Genomic DNA, 25,261 nt, shown 5'->3' on the forward strand with positions numbered 1-25,261 from the left:
CTTCTAAATCTTCTTGTGATCATTCATAAAGTTTTAATGGTCACCAAATTCTCGCTTGAACTTCAAGAGAGTACATACGAGCGGCTAGTACGTAGTGCAGCTTGTCACAAAAAGTTGAGTGCAATATCCAGACCGTTTATCACGCCATATGGTAACCCCATTAGAAGCTTCTTTACAACAGTTATAACTTGCGCCTCCTCGACCTTCCATTGTTGGCCTACATAAGGCCTTATAATAGTTGAACTCTTGGGAGCAATTGTGGACCTTTGGATAAAGCTTATTGATTAGTGCACAAGGCAAAATAAATAATGGCATAGGTTCCTCAACTATAACTCCAAAGCAATATGGGTCATTCGAGACACTCATATAGAGAGGCAAATCAATTCCAAATCATCTTCGCATCCTTCAATGTGATTGTTTACCAATGGAGTACTATTGAGGATGATAAATGACTGAATCCGGTGTTGAGTGGTGCCTCCTCAGAAGTGAAAACATGGTCAACCCAAGAGCGCCTCTCGAAAGAGCCACAGGCTGCCAATCAACATCGATTGAGTGGCACCTCACCCTAAAACTCCAATCTGATGTGATGGCCAATCTTTGCAATGCTAAACACCAAAGTCCCCTGTTGTGCAACAATCGGTGCTCTCGAGTGAGGTTTGGAAAACATTGATGAGAATGTAAAATAGTTTTTCTCCCAATGTAGCTGTGCTAGTCAGCAAGATTAGACTTATCAATCTCTCTCATATGGGCAACAACTCCTTTGCGGATCCCATAGGTAGCACCAATGACCTGTGCACCAACCAAGGTAGTATCTAACCTATGGCGTAAAGAACCTGTCGGGCCATGATCCCATCTAGCCAAGTCAATGTGTGTCCTCTCACCTAGTTGATGTCCCTCTGAATTTGTCATGTATGCATTCCAAACAAGTGGCTGCCTCGTTATCTCCTCCACACAAGAAGGTGGTTGTCGAATCAAAGCAAGTTGCAATTCTTTCCAAATCCGCAGCACATAAATGGTGACAAATGAGATGTATCCAATGGTGCATGTGTGAAGATGAATCTAATGGTCGGACGCCAAGTGCCGGCAGAGTCCATAAACCCAAAACGAGGAGAGACACGTGACAAAGCATGGTGCACAAAATGTTTCCAAGCAGTGTGACATGAAATGTTTTCCGGGTTTTGTGCATTTTGGGGTTTCGAAGTTTTTGAAAATTTTCGTTTCGGAGCTCAAAGAAAGCGAAATACAGGTTTCGTTTTACATGTATGTACCTATAATTATACATTGAATTATGAATATACGTACAAATTCACATGTCAAGACATGTGAAATACCAAAATCGAGATGTGACACTTGAGTCACGAGTGAACAAGGTAAGGGCTGAAATTGAAATACCAACCCAAGCCAAATCCATGATAAATCACAATGGCAAAACAAATAACAATGTCTAAACTCATGTACTCATAACAAGAGTCATGACTCAAATCACACAACTAGTTCCAAATACATGAGATGAATCTTGAGTCCTGATCAAAAGAGCAATAATACATCATCATGCGTAACCGCGAAACGTTTCACCCCGCAATGTGGCGTTTCACCCTGAAACATGGCGTTTCACCCCGAAACGTTTCACCCTAGGCTAAGGCCTCATTGAAACGTCTGATCGAAACACCAATTTCATGTATATATAGAGTTATGTATCGACAAAATAGGTGTTCACAGTGCAGTGAGTAGATATTTAACCTTGAAATAGCATATACATAATAAATAAATAATTATTTAATGTCCAAATTCTCTAAAGGAATTTTTTTATTTCAGGCGTTTCACTCTAGGCGTTCCCTTGCAGGGGAAACGTTTCGGCCGTTTCACCCGTTTCGTGTTTCAGGCCTGCTAAAACACGTTTCGCGGTTACGTTGAATTATACATGAGGCGCGTTTTTGGCCATACCACATAAATCGTCCAAATATCAATAAGCAGCTAGCTAGAGGCCTTTATACATGGGTCAAAAAATCCCCAAACGGGTGGTTTGAGGTCAACTTGTCAAAAGGGGGCAAAAAAAAAAATCAACTCGTTTCGCCCGTTTGGCTGTTTCGGAGGGCCGAAACGCGTTTTTATGTCACATTGTTTTCAAGGCTCAGCCCCAAGAAACAATCCACGTACTATGAGCTTGGCAAGCAATGCCTTGCTCTGCATCTTGGCACAAGCCTCCCCCCTCTCTAGGCAATATAACAATGTCCCAATGAACTCGTGGTCGTGTGTTAGTAGAGCCATCCAGCCCACCCCACAAAAGTTGCGGACTAGGCACTTCAAACGTGCCATGCTCCCAGAGTGAAGAGTCACGCAGGATGTGGTAAACTAAGCGGTTGCAAGAAGAACTTGATTGATCACAAGGGCTATGCCAGCCAAAGACGAATGCAAGGAAGACCAATGGCAAAGTTTCCTCTTGATAGATTGTAAAATTGGCTCAAAAGTGCCGCTCAATTGATACATCAATGCCAACATGAAAACCCAAGTATTTGCAAGTCTGTCCTGTGGGTAGCCAAGTGAAATTATCCTGTATACCCCATTGACAATCCTCATCTTCACCTACATGAAAACCGAAAGACTTGTGCCAATTGATGAGTGCACCATTGGCCAAGCAAAAGGTAGCAAGAGCATCGTGTAAACTGTCCATGTGTGTGTGTCGTATCGTACAATGAGCAGTGTCATCTGCATACTCCTGATCTAACAAATTTGACGAGCCATCCAAAGGCATAACTAGGCCTCTCAATTGTGGTGTTCTGCAGTGCAAGAAGAGTGACATGGCCTCAACAACAAACAAGAAGTAAGCTGCCAAGGACATCCTTGTTGGATTGAAGGAGACAGAAAAAAACTTTGTCCAATGTGGCCTCTAATTGTGACAACACTGAAAGCAATACGATATAATGCAGCTACACCTCGAATCCCTTAGAAGGGGAAATCCATCCTCGTTATAGTGCCCTCTAGGAAACCTCAATCTACTCTTATCATAAGCCTTCTCAAAGTTAAGAAGCATGATAGCTATTGAGCCCATTCAATTGCCTCATAGAATGTGAAAATGTTCCAGTATGCATGGGTCCTACACGAAACTTGTTTGAGAAGCATGGATAAGGTCGGGCATTAAAGGTCTCAAATGCATACTAATCATGTGAGCAAAGATCTTATACACGGAAGACATGAGAGTGATTGGCCTCCATTGTCGGAGGGACGATGCATATGTGTCTTTCGGTATAAGAGAAATGAGTTTGGAACACATAGTGGCATGCATCTCTCGTGTCATAAAATGTTTTGTAAGCCAAAAGCATAACAGAAATGAGTACATATTAAACTGTAAGAAAAATTGTCGAGTCAACCCATCCTCTTTATGACAAGATGCACCATCGAGGCCAACCACTACATCACGCATTTCCTGCAAAGCAAAAGGGGCTACTAAAGTGTGACACATAACCTCCGTAACCACAAGCTGAACATGAGACCAAACCTCCTCTCTGGAATGCAAAATATCATCTTTTAGCTGATCTACAGACTTCAGTAAACAAATGCTCAAAATAAGCTGAAGCTATGTCAAGGACCTCATCATGATCTGTGTGCAACTTGTCTCCAGAATCGTGTAAGGCCCTAACAGAAGTCCCCTTGGGACGCTCCTGAAATGTGCCAAGAAATCCTTAGTTGTTCTATCCACCTCGGATATCCACGTCGATATCGAAGCATGATAGGTGAATTTGGATTTCTCAGTCTGAATGTGACTAAGAGTCTCTATGGAGTCAACCTCGCGCTTGCCTAGAAACTCATCTTGTGGAACATCCTCAAGTTGACGCGAGATTTATCCTAATCGATCTTGTAGCTCTTATTCTCTGTGGAATAGAGCTCGTCGCCTCTTTGTTTGTTATGTGCAGCGGAAGTGATTGATGGTGAATGCTCAGGATGAGTGCTCATTGCGTACTCAAGGTTCCTTTTACTGAATGAGAGAGTTCCTTTAAGGGTGAATCTTGGCTTATCCTGGATTCATCTAGGTATATTTTTTAGTCGTATAGCGGACATGCAGACTTCACATTGTGAAGTTTTCGTCCGAGTTACGACTAGTTGATATCGTGCTAATTCTTTCCATGTTTTGTGGTGCGCATGCCCTATCAACTACCTCATTTTTGTGCTAATGCTTGCTTTAGTGCTAGGCTTCATTGTGGTTGAGTCTGCCCTTGATCTCCGAAGTCATGATAGAAACTCAGTACGCTGAACTTTGTATTAATGTATGCTCATGTGTGTGTGTGGTGTGCGTGTTGTGTTTGGGAGCATATGTTAGTACCTAGTTCTACACCCACTATTGGGCACTGACGACGTTAGTGGGGATGTCGTGGTATTTAGTCAATACTATGGATGATGGAGCTGATGGTTATATTGTCTTGTGGGTGACTACCATGGGTCTATAACTTGCGCTTTCCTTTTAAGGGTGAATCTGGGCTTATCCTGGATTCATCTAGGTATATGTTTTAGTCGTATAGCGGACATGCAGACTTCACATTCTGAAATTTTCGTCCGAGTTACGACCAATTGATATCGTACTAATTCTTTCCATGTTTTGTGGTGCGTATGCCCTATCAACTACCTCATTTTTGTGCTAATCTTTCCGATTTAATGCTTGCTTTAGTGCTAGGCTTCATTGTGGCTGAGTCTGCCCTTGATCTCTGGAGTCATGATAGAAACTCAGTATGCTGAACTTTGTATTAATGTATGCTCATGTGTGTGTGTGGTGTGCGTGTTGTGTTTGGGAGCATATGTTAGTACCTAGTTCTACACCCACTATTGGGCACTGACGACGTTAGTGGGGATGTCGTGGTATTTAGTCAATACTATGCATGATGGAGCTGATGGTTATATTGTCTTGTGGGTGACTACCATGGGTCTATAACTTGCGCATTCCTTTTAAGGGTGAATCTGGGCTTATCCTGGATTCATCTAGGTATATGTTTTAGTCGTATAGCGGACATGCAGACTTCACATTCTGAAGTTTTCGTCTGAGTTACGACCAATTGATATCGTACTAATTCTTTCCATGTTTTGTGGTGCGTATGCCCTATCAACTACCTCATTTTTGTGCTAATCTTTCCGATTTAATGCTTGCTTTAGTGCTAGGCTTCATTGTGGCTGAGTCTGCCCTTGATCTCCGGAGTCATGATAGAAACTCAGTACGCTGAACTTTGTATTAATGTATGCTCATGTGTGTGTGTGGTGTGCGTGTTGTGTTTGGGAGCATATGTTAGTACCTAGTTCTACACCCACTATTGGGCACTGACGACGTTAGTGGGGATGTCGTGGTATTTAGTCAATACTATGGATGATGGAGCTGATGGTTATATTGTCTTGTGGGTGACTACCATGGGTCTATAACTTGCGCTTTCCTTTTAAGGGTGAATCTGGGCTTATCCTGGATTCATCTAGGTATATGTTTTAGTCGTATAGCGGACATGCAGACTTCACATTCTGAAATTTTCGTCCGAGTTATGACCAATTGATATCGTACTAATTCTTTCCATGTTTTGTGGTGCGTATGCCCTATCAACTACCTCATTTTTGTGCTAATCTTTCCGATTTAATGCTTGCTTTAGTGCTAGGCTTCATTGTGGCTGAGTCTGCCCTTGATCTCCGGAGTCATGATAGAAACTCAGTACGCTGAACTTTGTATTAATGTATACTCATGTGTGTGTGTGGTGTGCGTGTTGTGTTTGGGAGCATATGTTAGTACCTAGTTCTACACCCACTATTGGGCACTGACGACGTTAATGGGGATGTCGTGGTATTTAGTCAATTCTATGGATGATGGAGCTGATGGTTATATTGTCTTGTGGGTGACTACCATGGGTCTATAACTTGCGCTTTCCTTTTAAGGGTGAATCTGGGCTTATCCTGGATTCATCTAGGTATATAGTTCCTTTTATTTCATGAGAAATGTGCATTAGACTAGATAGAAGAGAAAACGATACTATGAGTGAAGGTTTTGTGAGTGTGTGTGTGTGTATGTACATATATATATATATATATATATATATATATATATATTATATATATATATATATATATATATATATATATATATATATATATATATATATGTGTGTGTGTGTGTGTGTGTGTGTAGACATATATGTACATTTATATACATGTACATATATGTACATGTATATATATGTACATATATGTACATCTCCTAACATAATATGGCAGAAGGGGGAGCCCTTTACACGTGTCGCAATCTGCGACCTGAAGGCTAAAGTCCAAAACAAAAACAAGCCCCTTTGCACGCGATAAAGAGGGAGAGAGGGGGAGAGCTTCGGCGGCCGGCCGTACTAGTATAGTATATAGACGTACATATATGTACATGTATATATATGTATGTGTGTGTGTGTGTGTGTGTGTGTGTGTGTGTGTGTGTGCACACACACATGAGAGAGAAGAAGAAGAAGAAGAAGGAGAAGAAGAAGAAGAAGAGTATTTTAACGTCGTAGGAAACTATCCCAAGAGACCTTAAAGATCTATCCGACGAGGAGAGTTGAACTCAAGACCTATTATTCAAGAGGGAAATGGCATAACCAATCTACCACACTTAAGAGAGAGAGAGAGAGAGAGAGAGAGAGAGAGAGAGAGAGAGAGAGAGAGAGAGAGAGAGAGACGTCTGACACGAGATGCTACAATGGTCCTAGATGCTGAGATGCGATGGGTGCTTGTGGTAGATGCTCGGAACTACCCGGCTAAGGGCTAACTTCTGAAAATGCTAGTGGTTCAGAGGGCTGAATCTGCAACTTGATGGCGATAATGGGCTGAAACTGCCATGGCTGAAAATGCTAAGTTCTGGAATTTAAAACGCTGTCTGGCTCTTGTGCTGTCCTAGCGATGGGCTGGAGTGCTGAAAAACGTTGAGTTCTGAGGTGCTGGAAACGCTGAACTGTGGGCTGAAAATGCTGAGGATAGGTGCTGATAAAGCTGGCCTTGTGCTGCGGGTACTGCTGATACTTGAGGGTACTGTTAGGTGCAGCGGAAGAGAATAAGGATTTGCTCGAATCTAGTACTCCGCACACAAACACAAGGGACACTTTACTTCACTTGAAGGTACTGAACTGAACTAAAAGAAAGAGAGAGACAAGAGAAAGAAAAGAGACGACATTGGGATGTCGGGTCCCAACCCTCAAGGGCCCCCTTGCTCTGTTGCCAGAGCAAGTACTTTCTTTATTCTTGCACAATGCTGATACAATGACTAAATGATGAGATGCTGATGCTAATGGATACTGATGCTATTGATGCTGGGTAATAGGTACTGAGGTACTGAAGGGGACTTTGTCGAAGACGATGACGGGTATTGTGGGTTCTATGTCAAAGACGGGGAGGTCGACGACGAGGTCTATGTCGAAGACGATGAAGTCGACGACGAGGTACTAAGGGTCTTTGTCGACGACGATGAAGTCGACGACGGTACTGTGTCGAAGACGGTGAAGTCGACGACGGTTCTGTGTCGAAGGCAGTGATGTCGACGACGGGTACTGCTGGTCGACGATGACGACGGTGACTATGAGGATGACAACGATGGTGTCATCGTCAAGTCCGGGATTGCGATGACGATAAGGAAGGTGTCGTTGTCAAGATAGGGACTGCGATGACGATGACGATGACGATGACAATGTCGACGACGACGATGGTGTCGATGATGACGGCGTCAAGGCTGAAAACTGAAAACGCTAGACTTCATGTTGGGGATCTGCTACTGCTGCGGCACTTTGGCTTGGATTTGCAACCGCCGAGTCGCACTAATGCTGAAATGCAAAAACACCAGGCTGTCTTGGCTGGAAATGCAAAACACTAGGCTGATTTGGCTGGAACTAAAAACGCTAGGCTGATCTGGGTTCTACTTGGCCGATGCGGCGAGGATCTGCAAGGGAACGGGGAGGATCCGCGAAGCTAAGGGCTGAGCTGAAAACGCTGATTTGCTGATGCTGGAAATGTTGGGCTGAACTGCTGAGAAAACGATGGGGAGCTTGAGAGTGTCTGCCGGAGTGTCTGCCGGTCTGCTGTGGTGCCTGCTCGTTCTGTGTCCATGCTTCTTTTGCTTCTACTGAGTGCCCAATGTGTTTCTTTTATAGATCTTTAGCAATTTGCCGTACCTACTTTTCCAACAAAAGCCACTTATTAATAAATAACTGAAAAATGTGTACGTTGGCAAAAAGTGTTCAATGCTCTGAAAAATGCTCATGCTAACTGACTGTGCAAGAGAGGGTATGCAACCATGACCGGCCTGGGCATGCACGTCTTGCTAGAGGTTCACAAAGTGCCAGGCTCAGTCCTAAGCTAGGCTATTACCTTCGGAGGGTGATAGAAATTCAGCTCGTTGGTTTTGTAGAGTACGTTCAAAGCAGATGAATGACCTCTATATAAACCTGCACCTACTCTTGGGCACTGACGACGTGAGTAGGGATGTCATAGCTGTTGTCCAAGCTATGCATGATAAAGGTGATAATCTTATTCTTCCTGTTTGGACAAACAGTGAAGTTGAGATCACATATTGTCAAGTTTGGTTCTTTGCTCTTCGTAGGTTTGTAGTAGTATTCATTTTTCGATTTCATATTTAGCTTACCTGAGGACTTAAGAATGTGTTCCGTTATAGGTTGTTGTGTGAAGTTTGATTTCTAGGATTAAGTTTTTAAGATGTCTTATCCTTTTTTTGCTTAAAGTTGAGTACTTGTTTTAAGCCAAGTAAGTTGCGTCAACTTATTTTACACATGCCTTTTCTGAAAACATTTTTAAGTTAATAATGTTTTGTTTTATCTAGTTTTGTTTCGAAGCAATCAAAGTGATTTAGTTAGTTAGTTTGTTTGTTTTTGTTTTTCTTTTCTTTTCGTGTGTCCCTTGCTTTTATAGTTGTATGAGTGCTTTATTCCCTCTTATAATTCGTGAGTTCAGACTATTCTGAACTTATGAAGGTATATATGACTAATTCTAAACCACGGCAGAAGCGTGTCCACGTGGTGCAAGTGAAGTGCACACGTGATATATCATATCCCCCCTTGTTAAAAGTGAGGCACAGCTACCGAACTTCTATCCGTACTTCTTATGCTGACTGATGAATGCTTTTGATGCTGTGGATGCACAAACCAATGCAGATTCCTCCGAAACCATGGACTGATGGTACTGTGGGTGCTGCGGGTACTGCTGGCGATGCAAACACTGTGTAAGGGTCACTGTACAGCCTTACTATGATTCCCGAATATCAGCCTGGGCTATATACCAGATAGTGCTGACTCTGCTTGCTGTAGCAAGAGCTGTTCCCCGAACACTGATTGTGGTGAAAACATTACCGGTGCTGATGGACTGAAGTTTGGTTTCGGAGTCCTTTCCAAAGGTTCAATGATGAGGGAAATGGATGCACGGCACATGCGAATGCGAATGTGAATGCAGAAGAGGTTAGGGATCTTGTCTCCAACTCCTTCCATATCCGCATACAAAGCAAAGAGATCTTGGTACTCAAGATCTGGGTTCTCGTGTATCTGATGTCGATCTTCCTTCAACGATATGGCAATGACGACGGGATCTGGCAAGTCCATGGTCGGACTCAAAGATTCTTCAGGAAAGAAATCTGGAAGAGGTTCTTTGGGTTCTTGGTTCTGCTTGGGTTCTTGATGGTTCTTCTTGGGTTCTTGGGGTTCTTGGTACTTGAGGTTCTTCGTACTTGATGATTCTTCCCTTGATTTCGCGAAGCCGAAGCACGCACAGAGCTCTGATACCAATGTCAGGTGTAGCGGAAGAGAATAAGGATTTGCTCGGATCTAGTACTCCGCACACAAACACAAGGGACACTTTACTTCACTTGAAAGAATTGAATTGAACTGAAAGAAAGAGAGAGACGAGAGAGAGAAAAGAGACGACACAGGGATGTCGGGTCCCAACCCTCAAGGGCCCCCTTGCTCTGTTGCCAGAGCAAGTACTTTCTTTATTCTTGCACAATGCTGATACAATGACTAAATGTTGAGATGCTGATACTCAAGGATACTGATTCTGAGTACTGGGTACTGAGGTATTGAAGGGGACTATGTCGAAGACGATGATGTTGACGACGGGTATTGCGGGCTCTATGTCGAAGACCGGGAGGTCGATGACGAGGTCTATGTCGAAGACGATGAAGTCGACGACGAGGTACTCAATTTAGAGCTGAAAACAGGTCAGTTTGCAGGCCTGAACCAGAAATTAAAACGCTCTGAATTTGACTGTTTTAGTCTCCTTTCAAAGGGCTTTGATCAGTGGAAGTGTTTTCCTACTTGTTGATTTGTTCCGGGTTAGTTACAGTATCGTTATGCTACTAAAATCTACCCAGTACAGGTGAAATTCAGCAATGTACAAGTCAAGTGCTTTGTAGCACTTTATCATCGTTTTTTCCCTCTTTTTAATGATAAAGAAATACCGCAAGGGGCCCCGGACTTCGGGGCCAATCTGGTGTTGAGCAAGGAAGTGAGATTTGAAGTTTGTGTGTGAGTGAAAAGTCCAGGTATTTTACTGTTTGAATCACTGCTTTATGAGTCCATAGACCGGTTTTATGGTTCCATTGACGGGATTTGAACTCTTTCCTTAAAGAGTCTAACACGGACAGTCTTGGGTGAATGGTTTATACACACAGACAGTTTACAGGTGAGAAAGATTACGCTAATCTTTCTTTGGATACCTTATACTTGCTTCAACCAGAGTTGTAGCTATGGTAGATAAAGGCAAAGACAAGCTTCCTCCTGAAGAGAGTTCCTCTTCAACTTGCAGACACCGTAGGGACACGACAGGTGCGCAGGTGTCAGCATCTGCCAGGATAGAGCGTGTGCCACAACCTAATATGACTCTTGAAGAGAAGGAACAAGAAGATCTGTTTACTGCACAACTCATGAGCATGCTTGGCACATTTGAACAGCTTGTCAAGAATCCCAGAATCAAGAAGTTCATGAAATTACGCAAAGAGGATTCACAGGCTGAATCGTCTCATCATGCCACAAACAGATTGAAGGAATAGGTTCCTCTTATTGTAAAGCATGTTGAGAAGACACCAGCAGTGGCAACTCGTCCAGTGCTACAAGCTACACAGGCACAGGATCCAGCAGTGAATAGTCAAGGGAGTAATGCACAATTGCTTATGCCGACCATTTCTACTCAGATTGCTGCCCAACCTAGATACTTTGGTGGTGGTCAATTTTTCAGGCCATGGCAAGGCAGCCTGCTAGTTTTCGAGGATTCATGCCAGAAGGGTCACTAGGAATGTTGCCTACTGAGGTAGTGAACCCTCTTTATGCCAACATTGGTGTACAACGAGGACATTAGACCTTCTACAGTCCGGTTCTGATGCCTGCACCACGTGTTAGCATGGTTGAAATTCCTCAGCCCGGTGAGCATTTGGCAGCAAAGACTGGTGAGGTCAGTGCTGAGAAGAAGATGCCTAAGGATTTGCCATTCAACCTGCCACCAGTCTACGAAACACCTCAGAGCGTAAAGGCTAAGGATTATAAGGAAGGTGGTCAAGCAGTGAAGTTTGAGACTTTCAGCGGTATGCAGGACAAGTTGAAAGCTTTGACTTTTATCCAACAGTTTGATGCTGCATACTCTGGAGGTTATTTCACAGAGTCTTCTAAGGTACGGAAGGCAGCAACGTTTTTAAAGGGTAATGCTTTATAGTGGTGGACCTCTCTGTTAATGCAAGGATTAGCACTTGCTACTTTGGTCCAGTTCAAACAGCAGCTCTCATTTGCTTGGCTAACAAACACATTTGAAGTAGATGTCATGACAGCATGGCACAAACTGGATGCACCAAATTGTGCAAATGTGGAAGAGTATAACAAGAAATTTTGAGATGCACTCTTATCAGCTACTTCATACTGGACAGTGCCGCTGTCAGAGCAGATTGAGAAATACTGCTATGGTTTGCCCAAAGAAATCAGAGACTATTGCATTAAGACCAATGTTACAAACATGACTCAGATGATTGAGAATGCAAACATGGCTAATGCACTATTGCAAGGAGGTTCAGGTGGATTCAAGAGTACTGCCAAGAAGGAACCACAGGGCAAACTTGATATAGGTTCAAAGAAGGATTTTCCAGCAAAGACCTTTTATGGGAAGAAGCCATTTGGAAAGAAGACCTTTCAGGTACAACTTAGAAATTCTTCAGACAAGGCAAAGGACAGAAGAGGCCGTTGTTTTACAAGTCATTCGAAGACAGAAAGGCTTTAATGCAAGCTGGGAAATGCTTCATTTGCGAAGAAAAAGAGCATATTGCTTCAAAGTGTCCACAACAATAGCATAAGGATGCGGAGGATAAAGATGTACCGCCAAAGAAGAAGACAATGCCGAATGCAAGTTTAGTGCCCGACATGGTTGGTGATCAGCCATGTACTGATGCTTCAGAGTTATGCAGAGCTTGGGGCAAGATCAGAGATTCTACAGTGCTTATTTTCTTTGATCCTGGAGCTCGTGTCAATTTTATTACACCGGCATTGGCAGCCAAGCTAGGAATACGTCCTAAAGAAATGGGACCAGTTGGACAGGCTGATTTGGCATGCTCTGGGCATTCTGAACCTGTCACCCCCATACTTGGCAAACTCCGTATACACATTCAAAGTTATGTCGACACAGAGGAGTTTCATATTATGCCTTTGGAGGCTGCGATGTTCTATCAGGCATACCTTGGTGCCACAGGAAGCATGTTGTTTTAGATGTCTTCAACATAACAATCACTCTTGTACATAGGGGCAAGACTCACACCCTGGATGTAAAACTAAAAGGGGAGTCTGTCCCAGTAGTTTCTACTTCTGCTATTACTTCAGTAATGAAAAGTCATCTTTCTGCGTACTTGGTTTTTGCAAAGGAAGTTAATGAAGTTGAAAATGATTTATCTGCACTAGATGAAAGTAGAAGGGCTTTCTTGGATAAATTCAGTGATTGTTTTTCAGATTCTTTACCAAGAGAGTTACCCCTTGAGACGCTTGAAGATCATACTTATTGATCTCATTCTAGGGTCTAGTCCGCCCAATAGGCCACCGTACAGGGATAGTGCATCACAACAGAAAGAGATAATAACGCAGGTTGATGAGCTATTAGAGAAGGGTTTAATTCAGCCCAGTAGTTCACCGCTTTGTTCACCTGTGTTATTAGTTTAGAAGGACGCTTCTTGATGAATGTGTATAGATTACAGAGCCTTGAACAAGAATACGACCAAGAATAGGTTTCTGATTCCTCGAATAGATGACATTCTTGATCGATTGCAGGGTGTAGGAATATTCAGTAGGATAGCTTTGAAAAGCAGATACCATCAGATTAGACCCGAGGATATTCATAAGACTGCCTTTAGAACTACATTTGGTCTCTATGAATTCTTAGTGATACCGTTTGGATTGACCAATGCTCCTGCCACCTTTAATAGAATGATGGACATAATCTTTCGTCCACACGGAACCTTTGTAGGCACATTCTTTGATGATATGATTATCTTTTCAAGGAATGAAGAGGAGCACAGAGACCATCTTATTGCAGTCTTTAATGAGCTCCAACGTAATAGGTTGCTCATCAATGGCAAAAAGAGTGAATTCTTTTTGGAAGAGATTCACTTTCTTGGGCACATAGTTTCCAAAGATGGTGTCAGAATGGATCCTGCTAAGATAGAAGCAATCGTTTCATGGGCAGACTTGAAAATTGTTGATGTCCGTAGTTTTCTTGGCCTATGCTCTTACTACAGAAGATTTGTAAGACACTTTGCTGAGATTGCTTCTCCCTTACATGCGCTTGTAAAGAAGACCATCAAGTGGCAGTGGACTGACAAAGAGAAATCAGCATTTAGATGTCTAAAAACGAAAATGACTACAGATCCAATGCTTGTTTTGCGAGATCTTTCGAAGTCATTTGTGGTGTAGTGTGACGCATGTGGAGACAACATTGGTGCTGTCTTGATGCAGATTGGCCGAGTCGTGGCATATGAGAGTAGAGTACTCTCTGACACTGAAAAGACTTATCACGTTTATGAGAAAGAAGTGTTGGCTGTAATCCATGCACTTTCCACTTGAAAGCACTATTGTCTTGGTGCTGATTTTGTAGTGCAAACGGATCACCAAACTCTCAGATACTTTCTCACACAAGCAAAGTTGTCAGAGAAACACATGCATTGGGCAAATTTTCTGTCAATGTTCCATAGGAACTTGATGATATGAAAGAGTAGTATGCAACTTGTCACAAAGTCATGACGTGGCTACCGGTAGCGAAAACCCTAATTTTTGCCAAAAACCCTAAACATCCTGCAAACCCTATTTTTTGCCAGAAACCCTAATGTTTGGAAACCCTAACCCTAACTGCTGGCTGAAACCCTAAGTGGCTGGAAACCCTAAAAAGGCTGGCGCCAGTGCCACGTGGCAGTAGGTACGGATTCCCGGATTTTGCGGAGGCTACAAAAAGCAGCTTAGAGAGCGACGTTCTTTTTTGCAGCTTTTGGCCACCCAAAGATTTGGGGAGAGAGAAAGAGACTTGAATTGCTTTATTTTTACTCTCATGGAGAGAGAGAGAGAGAAACTGCTTTTGATTTCAAGCTTTTGGGTCTCTGCTTTTGTTAGGTGCAGCGGAATGATTGTTTGCGCTTTGCTCAAGATGAGTGCTCCGAACTGTGCTCAAGGTTCCTTTTAGTTCTTATGGAAGGGAGAGCCTTCCGTTCTTAATGAGAGAGTGCTATGATCACAAAGTGAATGGACACTGTGCGTGCAAGTGAATGAGACTGAGAGATAGAGAGAGAAGAGAGATACGACACCAGAGACGTTGTAAAACCCTCCTCCGAAGGCCCCACTCTCGTCGGCAAGAGTAGTCTACTTATGATTGCACAATCTGGTACAAATGGTATGCATGAGACTGATGCAAGTCTAGGCTATGTCGATGATGACGACGGTGATGACGGCGACAACTTTAGGGCTGAAATCTGTGATCTTCTAACTGCTGAATTTCGGGACTGTTTCGGTGGCTGAAAATGACTGTTTTGGCTGCGTTTTTGAGGGCTGAAAATGGGGGTCTTCCGCAACCAACTTGGGTTGAATCTGCTGTCGTGTCTATGCTGAAAAACGCTGATCATCTGATGCTGATTGGGCTGAAAACCAAAAACGCTGGGCTGACTGCTGGCGTTAGTGAAACTCTAGGTCAATCTGGTACTGCTGGTAGCGTTTGTGGAAAACGCTGGTGGTTCTGGGTCTATGGCGATGTTGCAAAGCTGGGAAAACGCTAGGAAATGGGAGGTACTGTTGGATACCAAAAACACAAGGCTTGGAGAGGGAATCTGCAAACGCTAGGTTCTTGATGGGTTCTTGCTGAGAAGGTGCCTGTTGAGCGGGAAGCTCCTGCTCCCTCTTCTGCCATTTAGTGCTAACTTGGGTTTGCTTATATATTAACTTAGCAAAATTGCCCTACCTACTTTTGTTGGAAAGTCACTTAAAAATAATAAGTAAAAAATACCAAAAATAGGGAAAATAGGCTAAATGCACTGGAAAATTCCCTTGATGGAATCTGATGGATTCTGAAGGGAATACTGATGATCATGCTGTGTGCAACCAGAGGATATGCATCTATGCTAAGTGACTGGGCATGCACGGTCTACAAATAGACTCACAAAAGTGCCAGATCACTTCTAATCTAGACTGACTGGATTGACTGAACCCTGATCATGCTGTAACTTGTCCACGGACACATAGGGTTGGATGTGTCACGTGACAGCTTTTGGGCTTCCCTTGTAATCTTTATATGCACGGTTTCGGGCTCACTTCTCAGAGCATCTGGACGCAGAGTCTGAGAGTGAAACCCTAACCGCTCTTTGTACCTTGACATTGATTTAATACATAAAGAAATATCGAAAGGGGCGCCAATCTTTGGGGCCAATATCTCTAGGCACGGAACTCCGCCGGGCCAGTGCAAATCTATTGTGATCTGTGAATTGTTTTGAAGTGGTTATTTGGTGCTGTCGCGATTGATTCTTGACTTGGAGTGTCCAAGTCTGTTACACAACTGATGAAGATTTTTTTGAAATTTATGAACAGCTGATCAATGAACAACATCATGATCATTACATTCTTAAAGATGGCTTTATCATGATGCATGGCCGACTATGCATTACAAAGCCATTAAGGCCAAAAGTTTTGCTTGAAAGTCATGCTCCACTGTATGCTGGACATCATTGATGCTACTGTCAAAGCGGTAGAGACTTTCTTTTATTGGCTAGCTTTAAGATCAAATGTAGATGCATATGTCAGATCTTGCCTAATATGCCAAAAGGTCAAGTTTGAGAGACAGAAGGCACCAGGGTTATTGCAACCGTTGCCTATTCCAGAGAGGCCATGGGAAAGTATTGCCATGGACTTCATTTTTGATCTTCCAAGAACAACTACAGGGAATGATGGAATGTGGACAATCATTTGCAGATTCAACAAGCATGCACATTTTATTCCCGTCAGAAAGAAGATTAAGCCAGAACATATGGTTAAAATATTCATGCAGAATATCTTTAAGTACCATGGGATGCCACAGTCAATTTGTCAGTGACAGTGACCCAAGAATGACTAGCTTGTTTTGGAAAGCATTGTTTGAGAACATGGGCACTACTCTAAAGTTCTCATCTTCTTTTCATCCACAAACAGATGGACAATCTGAAGAAGAAAATTCTATTGTCTTGGATCTACTAAAGTGCTATGTTCCCGACCATAAGGCATCTTGGGAGCATTATTTGCCACTGGTCGAGTATGCTTACAACAATACAGTGCACTCTTCTATTGGCAAAGCACCCTTTGAAATAGTTGAAGGTGGAAAGAAAGTGCCTCCCATTTTGCAAACAAAGGACAAGATATTTGAAGCGGATTGTTATGTGGAAGGATGACAAGAAGCTTACAAAAAGGTCGAGTATGCCATAGAAAAGTCACAAGCTAAACAAAAAAGAACTACTGGCAGCCATCGTCGAGAGCTCTTGTTTAAAGAGAATGATTGGGTCTTGCTGCGTTTTGAAAAGGCACGATTGAGAAAGAGGAAGGGTAAGGAACGTCTTTTTCCTAAGCTTAGTATGCGTTATTATGGCCCTTTTCGAGTCTCAGAGAAGATCAGTGATGTGGCATAAAGGCTGAAGTGTTGCCTGAGAATTGGAGGATCCATAATGCATTCCATGTGAGCTTGTTGAGGCCCTTTGTTGGAGAAGTGCCGGAAGAGATGGTTTAAGAAGAAAAATCTGAAGTTGAGGAATTAGATGAAATTCTGATTCCTGGGCAAATTCTGGCACATAAAGATAGGAGAGTCAAAGGTCAAGTTGCAAGACGATTTTTGGTGAAGTTTAAGAACTATTCACCAATGGATGGATGAGTTTGACTGGCTGATTCGCCTCAGTTGTTGCAACTTTACAAAGAGGCTTTCCAGTTGGAATCTATAGTGACACGAAATGCTTTTTGAAGTAGTGTACATTATGTACTGTACAGTTGTATGGTGCACTTCTTTTGAATAATGTACAGAATTAGACTTGACACGTGTTGTCATTGAATGAAATTTCAGTGCTTTGAAGTTGTATCTGTTACGTTTCAATCGAATGATTATGTGACATTGTGTTGCATCCGGAAGCATGTATATGAAAGGCTCTAAGTAAGAATATTTGACTACATTTATGTGAGGCTTGAACTTGCGATGGCACAAATGATAGTGGGGTTTTCCTATCATTGCCCAATGTCATCCGTTAGCAAGAGAAACATGCGATGAATCATGACACAAATAACGTGAGGAATCTTGTTATCGTCGGATGTCATCCGTTAGCATGTGTGGCTTGCAATTGAGGTCGCTTGCTTCTTTCAAGAGGGGGGTATGTCACCAGGTGGTGATATTCTTGCAATTGATTTCTCTATTATATATATATATATATATATATATATATATATATATATATATATATATATATATATATATATATATATATATATATATATATATATATATATATATATATATATATATATATATATATATATATATATATATCATTTTCTTCTTCTTTTGCTGTTGTTGCTTTCTCTCAATTTTCTTGGATTAAGCTTGGACCATTGCATGGCCAAAGAAGACGGCCATTGGGACATTGGATCAATGGTTTGTCTGAGCCTTAGAATTGGCACTGAAGAATAGAATGGCAGTGGATTAGGATCGTGTGCTTGGCCGCAAGGTGTAGGACAGAGTGCCTTGGCCGGAAATGAATGTGCACTCTTGTGAGTGGACACTGATTGAAAGTCACTGTATTTGAGCCACATTGCATTTTTAGATTGGTAGACCCGAGGGAATGCAATGGAAGTGATCCCTAAAATTTAGGGAGTTACTATTTTTGGACCTTGAAATGTGTTCGCATCATTAGCTCTAGAATGACAAGAGGAACATTTTATTACTTTGCCGCTAAGTCAACTGAAGAACCGGTTGAGATATTTTTAGCCTGGAAGATCAAATGCGGGAATTTGTTGCATGAGTGCCACTTGGCACATTTTTGTGCAATTACCAGAAGGGGAGAGCTACCAGCGTTGAAATCTAGCTGAGGGCTGCATTTTCAGACGCATGGTGGATTGTTGCAGGTACCAAAGCTATTGCGTTCTGCCCTCTCCTTGTCTCTCATGCACAGGTGGTTGAGCTTGCTCCCACTCCCTCCTACCTCCTAGTATCCCATATGAGCAGTGGTAATTCCCCACTAGAGGGCTGATTGTATTGCTGTGTGGGTTTGATGCTAAAATGCTGAGGCAAGAGCATCTCTGTCCAGGAACAGGAGTAGCTAACTGCTACTCCAAAGCAGGAACGCAAGAGGGTAATAACCTCTCGATTTGACATCAAAATCAGCACTAAAACAATGCTGTTTTTGGACTGTTTTGGGGCTTATTTGTGCCCAGAATGCTGCCAGAATCAAGGGGCACCTAGCTCAGGATACAAGGGACAGTACAGGGATAGTCTAGAGCTGAAAACAGGTCAGTCTGCAGGTCTGAACCAGAAATTACAGGGCTCTGAATTTGACTGTTTTAGTCTCCTTTCAGAGGGCTTTGATTAGTGGAAGTGTTTTCCTACCCGTTAGTTTGTTCCGGGTTAGTTACAGTACCGTTATGTTGCCGAAATCTAATCAAAATTCAGCAATGTATAGGTCAAGTGCTCTATTGCACTTTATCATTGTATATTTCCCTCTTTTTAATGATACAAAAACCGCAAGGGGCGCCAGACTTGGTGGCCAATCTGGTGTTGAGCGAGGAAGTGAGATTTGAAGTTTGTGTGAGTGAAAAGTCCAGGTATTTTACTGTTTGAATCACCGTTTTATGAGTCCATAGACCGGTTTTATCAAATCTCAAATGCAAAGAAACTAGAGCATGGTCAGAGAGCATTGTAGTAGTTCAAATCTTGACCGTCCCACCATGAGATGCTGCCCAGGTGCCAATGTAAAATCTACCTAACCGCTCCAGCAAGCAACGTGAGTGCCTCTGGAAACCCCCGAAAATTGCAAGGAATGCAGAGTGCGAGTCAAGGATGGGACATGCCAGGCATCTGTGCTTGAAACTGTAAATGGGAATCTGTCCCAAGCATCTCTCTCTCATGGTGCAACAAATGGTAGAGAAGGTGGGTGAACTACACATCAATCCTCAAAGTTCTTCACATTGTTGAAATCCTTCCCCACAATCCACGAATCCACGGTAGGCAATACATCACAATCTGCTGCCAAACAGAGTTCTCTCGTGAGGTGAAGTGGGGGCATAGATACACATCACACCTACCAAAGAGTCATCAATCTCCAATTCACATCGCTCTACCATGTACCAATGTACCATAGTCACGTACATAATGTCACGAACGCGTTCCCAAAGAAATGCATACACCACTACTAGAATAGTGCTGATCTATCACAGTTTCCCAAAATGTGTGAGAATCCCCATGTAATAACTTGCCACATCTATGGTAATTGTCCATACGAAGAGAAAGAGAGACACCGATGGGGTCCCAACCAACCCTCTCAAGGGTCCCCCACACTGTTGCCAATGTGGTATTTGCTTTTGATTGTGTAAATGGCATGTACACACATGCAATAAGACTCTATTGACTCGAATGGTGAATGTCTCCGCGGTAGCTTCTCAAGACGAGGCCCCTCCGGGGCTGATCTGGTGCACCTTTGGATCCTCCTCGATATTGGATTGTGGATGGCCACCAAGGGGTAAATCTGGGGCTGAATTGCGCTCCTGATGTGAGAGGAATGAAGGGCTGAAAACTGGCTGCAAAAACGCAAATCTGGGCGCAAAACGCAGCAGATCTATCGTTTAAAGCAAGTCTGAAAACGCAAAGCTTGATGATGCCAATGATGGACAGCAATGAAGCACTCGAGGCCGGCGAGGGAATGGCCGAGGGAAGGCTCGATGGGCTGCCAAAGTTCCGGATCACAACGAGGATGCTAGCGATGGCAGATCCCGTGGTCTTCCTGACAGGGAAGGGCTGAAAACCGAAATTGCTAGGGCTGATCTGCTGAAATGTGCAAGCGGGTTTCTAAAAATGCTGGCTGATTGTGAGCAAAACGCCATGGCTGTTCTGTTCTCCTTGCTAAATCTGAAGGGAACGCTGGCTGAATGGTTCCCTTTATAGGCTAGAAATTGGGCTTATGAATTAACTAAGGCTTAGGTAGGGCAAGCTATTCACCAGACCCAACAGAATAAATCATAGAATTATTTATTAGTAAACTGGATGAGGAGGTAAATTTATGCGTGAAACTGTAGCACATCTGTCTACCCGAAAATCCGATCGACGCGGGGGAATGGCTCGTTGGATTCTAAAACCACATGCACGTCATGCTAGATGCCCATCAGAGTGTAATAACAGCTGTCAGAATGCGTGTACAAACTATTTATGCAAGAGGGTTCCAAAACTAGAAAATCTAATCTAATGGACTCGTCCGGACATGCAGGTCCTGCGAACATGCTCACAAAATTGCCGGACTAATCCTCCTAGGATTCTAGACATTCTTATCTAGGAAGAAGGGAAAAACCGGAAGTCGATGAAGTATGTCCATGTGGCACAAAGAGCCATGTGTACGTGACGTCCCCTCCTGCTTAAGGTGAGGTATTGGTACCAAACTCCATGCACGCCTTAAGATGGTCTCGGATGAAGTTCCTTCTAGATGATGTCGTCCACGGCGACGTTTGAGAGAGAGGCTCCCTTGGGTGATGTGGAAATGTCGAAAACACAAGGATGGTGATGATGCATCTACTCGCAAACAATGGACTGCCTCTTGGATCAACAATGCCCTTGTTTGTTACCGGCAAACAATAACCTTTGTTGCCCCAACTCGGATGGTGTGATCCAAATTGCAAACCGGATGGATGCTCGTAGAGCGAATGACGGAATATGCAAACGCCGATGTCCAGGAAGGTTATCGGCAAGCCTATGCTGCCACTACGCAGGAAGATTGGCGAGAGCAATGCCGAATGGGAGAGCAATACTCGCAATCAACATCTTCATGTTTCCAATGCATGTCTTCAATGATGCGATTTGTTATGTCGAAGAAGTTATGACAGCAAATATCCATGCTAGGATTTCTTTATCTTGAGGCGGTCAAGCGCGCACACCAAGTCAACTACCCTCTCGAACGCGCACCACAACTGTAACCCCCGGTATACAGTGTTTGCATTTCATACGCTCAAGGCGCACGGCCCTACGTGCAATGGCAGGTCTTGTAGTTCCCTGAGTGAGAGAAGTGTCCTTAGGCGAAACGCTACAACACACGCTCAAACACTACAGAGAAGAAAAAAACTTCAAAGGTTAGCGAATTAGTGCCAAATCTTCAAAGCTCTTATTCCAATGTCAAGTGCAACAGAATTGAAATAATGAAGATCTAGGATTTACATTTCCACAAATCCTTTTCTTTCTTTCCTTGCGTTAGTTATTCCTTTTAGCTTAAATGATGGTTCCTTTTACTTTTCCTTGAAGAGAGGGAATGAGAGAGTGTGGTAGAGATGTGTAGAGAAAGGGAGGGAGAGAGAAGAGGAGAATGACACCCAATGGGGTCCCAACCAACCCTCTCAAGGGCCCCCCACACTGTTGCGGATGTGGTATTTGCTTTTGATTGCGTAAATGGAATGTACACGCATGCAATACCTCAAGTCCAGATTCTATTGACTCGAATGATGAATGTCGCCGTGGTAACTCCTCAAGACGAGGCACCTCCGGGGCTGATTTAATGCACCTTTGGATCCTTCTCGATGTGGGATTGTGGATGGCCACCAAGGGGTAGACTGGGACTGAATTGCGCTCCCGATGTGAGAGGAATGAAGGGCTGAAAATTGGCTGCAAAAACGCATATTTGGCACACAAAACAGAGCAGATCTATCGCATAAAGCAGGGCTGAAAACGAAGATCTCAGCAATGCAGATGATGGACAGCAATGTGGAGCACTCGATGCTGGGGAGGGAATGGCCTAGGGGAAGCTTGATGGGCTGCCAAAGTTCCGGATTGCAACGAGGATGCTAGTGATGGCAGATCCTGCGCTCTTTCCGGCGAGGGAAGGGCTGAAACTGAAATTGCAAGGGCTGATCTGCTGAGATGTGCAAGCGCGGGGCTGGTCTGCCGTCCTTAGGCAAAATGCTGGAGCTGGCTGCTGGTTTCTGAAAACGTTGGCTGATTGTGAGCAAAACGCTAGGGCTGCTCTGTTCTCCTTGCTAGTGCTAGGCAAATCTGAAGGAAACGCTGGCTGAATTCCCTTTATAGGCTAGGAATTGGGCTTATGAATTAACTAAGGCTTAGGTAGGGCAATCTGTCCACCAGACCCAACAAAATAAATCATAGAATGATTTACTAATAAATTGGACCAAGGGGTTAGTTTCCCACCGTAGTGTAATAACATTTGTCAAAACGCGTGTACAAACCATTTATGCCAGAGGGTTCCTAAACTAAAAAACCTAATCTTATGGACTCGTCCGGACATGCAGGTCCTGCGAACCGGCTGGCTCACAAAATTGCCTGTACTAATCCTCCCAGGATCCTAAAACTGGCTATGACAGTCGATGAAGCATGTCCACATGGCACACAGAGCCATGTGCACGTGAAAGTGCTTTATCTTGAAGAGTTACCGAGGCGACCTTCCTCGTTCGAGTTAGTAGAGTTTGCACTTAGAGTTTTTTTTTTTTTTTTGACACACCAGAGGGCCCATCCCAGAATAGGCATTGCATCGTCATTGATTTGTACACCTCTTTGGCAACACATTTGGTCCACACCATATGCATCTTCTTAGCAATCGGTAGCCATCAATTCGGGGGCAGCAAAGGCTGGCCGGTAACCAACAAGGGAATCGTTGATCCAGGAGGCAGTCCATCAGTTGCGAGTAGATGTATCATCACCATCTCTGTCTAGTGGACATTTCCACATCGCTCTGGGGAGCCTCTCTCTCAAAAGTACCTGTGGAGGACATCATCTAGAAGGCCATTCATTCGAGATCATCTTATGGCATGCATGGAGTTTTGTATCAATACCTCACCTTAAGCATGAGGGGATGTCACGTGCACATGGCTTTGTGTGCCACGTGGACATGCTTTATCGATTTCCAGAGTCAATTTTGTACCTATCCCTAGATAGGGTTGTCTAGAATCCTAGGAGTATTAGTATTGGCAATTTTGTGAACTTGTTCGTAGGACGTGCATGCCCGGATGAGTCCATTAGATTAGGTTTTCCAGTTTTGGAACCCTCTTGCATAAATGGATTGTACAAGCATTTTGACATATGTTATTATAGTTCGGTGGGCATCCGACATGACGTGCATGTAGGTCTAGGTGAGAGGAACGTGTCACTCGAGTCTGTTGGTGTAACAGGCTTGGACACTCCAAGCGAGAAATCAATAGCAACACACGAACACAAACTTCAAAATCACTGAACTTTACTTATATATATATATATATATATATATATATATATATATAGAGAGAGAGAGAGAGAGAGAGAGAGAGAGAGAGAGAGAGAGAGAGAGAGAGAGCAGGTCCGATTCAAAGGGCAAGTAGCCCTATAGGTGCGGGAGTAGGAGGGCTTGCTACAAATGCAACCGGCATGTGAAATGGAGCCCAAAACAGTAAAATACAGCCTGCTGTATATTTTTTCAGGTTTAGGGTTTTGACCCTAATTGATCCCTAATGCCCAGGAGGTTCGGGGAAGCGATGGGATCGCTATACGGGTGATCTGGTGCATTTTCGAGGCGAAAAACGGAGAATTCAGTGTGCTGCAGATTCTCGCCAGGTTTGGGTAAGTGCTTGTATGCGTTGGGGAAGTCACCTTTTGCATGGGGATTTATTTGTGAAGCCTCCTATTGTGGTTATCTTAACGAAATTGGGCTAGAGTAGGCCATTTTCAGCCCGATAAAAGCGGGACAGCTCATAGGAACTTATAGGTTTTCTCCCAAGTTTTATAATAATAAAGAAATACCAAAAGGGGCGCTAGTCTTTGGGGCCTACAGGGTGTCGCTGTCTGCTTGGTAGCACTCTAGTTGCCAGGCCGTGGTTTGTTTGAAGTGTTAATTCCAGTCATAGGCTTATTCGTGAAGTTCCCGTGTGTCATAAAATTAACATTGTAAAGATCAGGTGATAGCTAAAGTCTACCGCCCTACGGGCCAAAATCAATACCTCATGTTGGAATCTCCAAGCCGCTATAGGAGTCTAGATAATGTGGACAACCACACTCAAGCAAACTCTCTGAGATCGAACCATATGTTCGCCACTCCTTGGAGTTTGTCAAGATCAAATGTGTAAGTACTTTAAATACAATTTGCCAAACTCCTTACAGGCTTGGAAGAGCACATATTCTCCAACTGTTGTTGCTTGCTTCCTCAAAATCTTCGTCAAAACTTTGTCCTTTCCAATTGTGCTTCAGAAAATCTACCCACTCAACTCTATAATCAACATCCAATACACAAATTACCAGTACTCAAGATGAGAGTAAAGGAACCACTTAGGGGAATTGCAACATGCCCACGAAGATCGGCTCCAAGGTTTGAGCTCTCCAAAGGGACGTACGGGAGAGGCCTCCATATGTTTCTGACTGTGGAAGCAGGAAGTGAACGTCCCTTCCAACTCTTGACAATACTCGCAAACCTGTCACCTTAAGGATCTCGACAAGTCTGTTGTCAGACATCAAGAGTACTGCCCACAAGAGAAAACCTGTCTTTATCTGGTACAAACAAGCTCACAAAAGGGCACGGTCATGGGCAACA

General features: G+C 43.4%; 2 protein-coding genes across 5 annotated transcripts in view; both read left to right on the forward strand.

Annotated features, from left to right (window-relative positions):
• LOC147451696 (protein ARV 2-like) overlaps positions 1-25,261 on the forward strand; it is a 58,704-nt gene that overhangs the window by 573 nt on the left and 32,870 nt on the right. The window lies entirely within an intron of this gene.
• LOC147451697 (uncharacterized) lies at positions 6,321-12,873 on the forward strand. The gene has a single exon (XM_086517584.1). It carries the CDS (start codon positions 11,371-11,373, stop codon positions 11,698-11,700), a length of 330 nt encoding a protein of 109 aa, XP_086373710.1. The 5' UTR covers positions 6,321-11,370; the 3' UTR covers positions 11,701-12,873.

Source organism: Adiantum capillus-veneris, chromosome 8 (assembly GCF_014529385.1).
Source record: "Adiantum capillus-veneris isolate H3 chromosome 8, ASM1452938v2, whole genome shotgun sequence".
NCBI lineage: Eukaryota > Viridiplantae > Streptophyta > Polypodiopsida > Polypodiales > Pteridaceae > Adiantum > Adiantum capillus-veneris.

Coding starts and splice junctions, on each gene's coding strand:
- LOC147451697 (XM_086517584.1), top strand. CDS start 11,371: ATGCCTGCACCACGTGTTAGCATGGTTGAAATTCCTCAGCCCGGTGAG.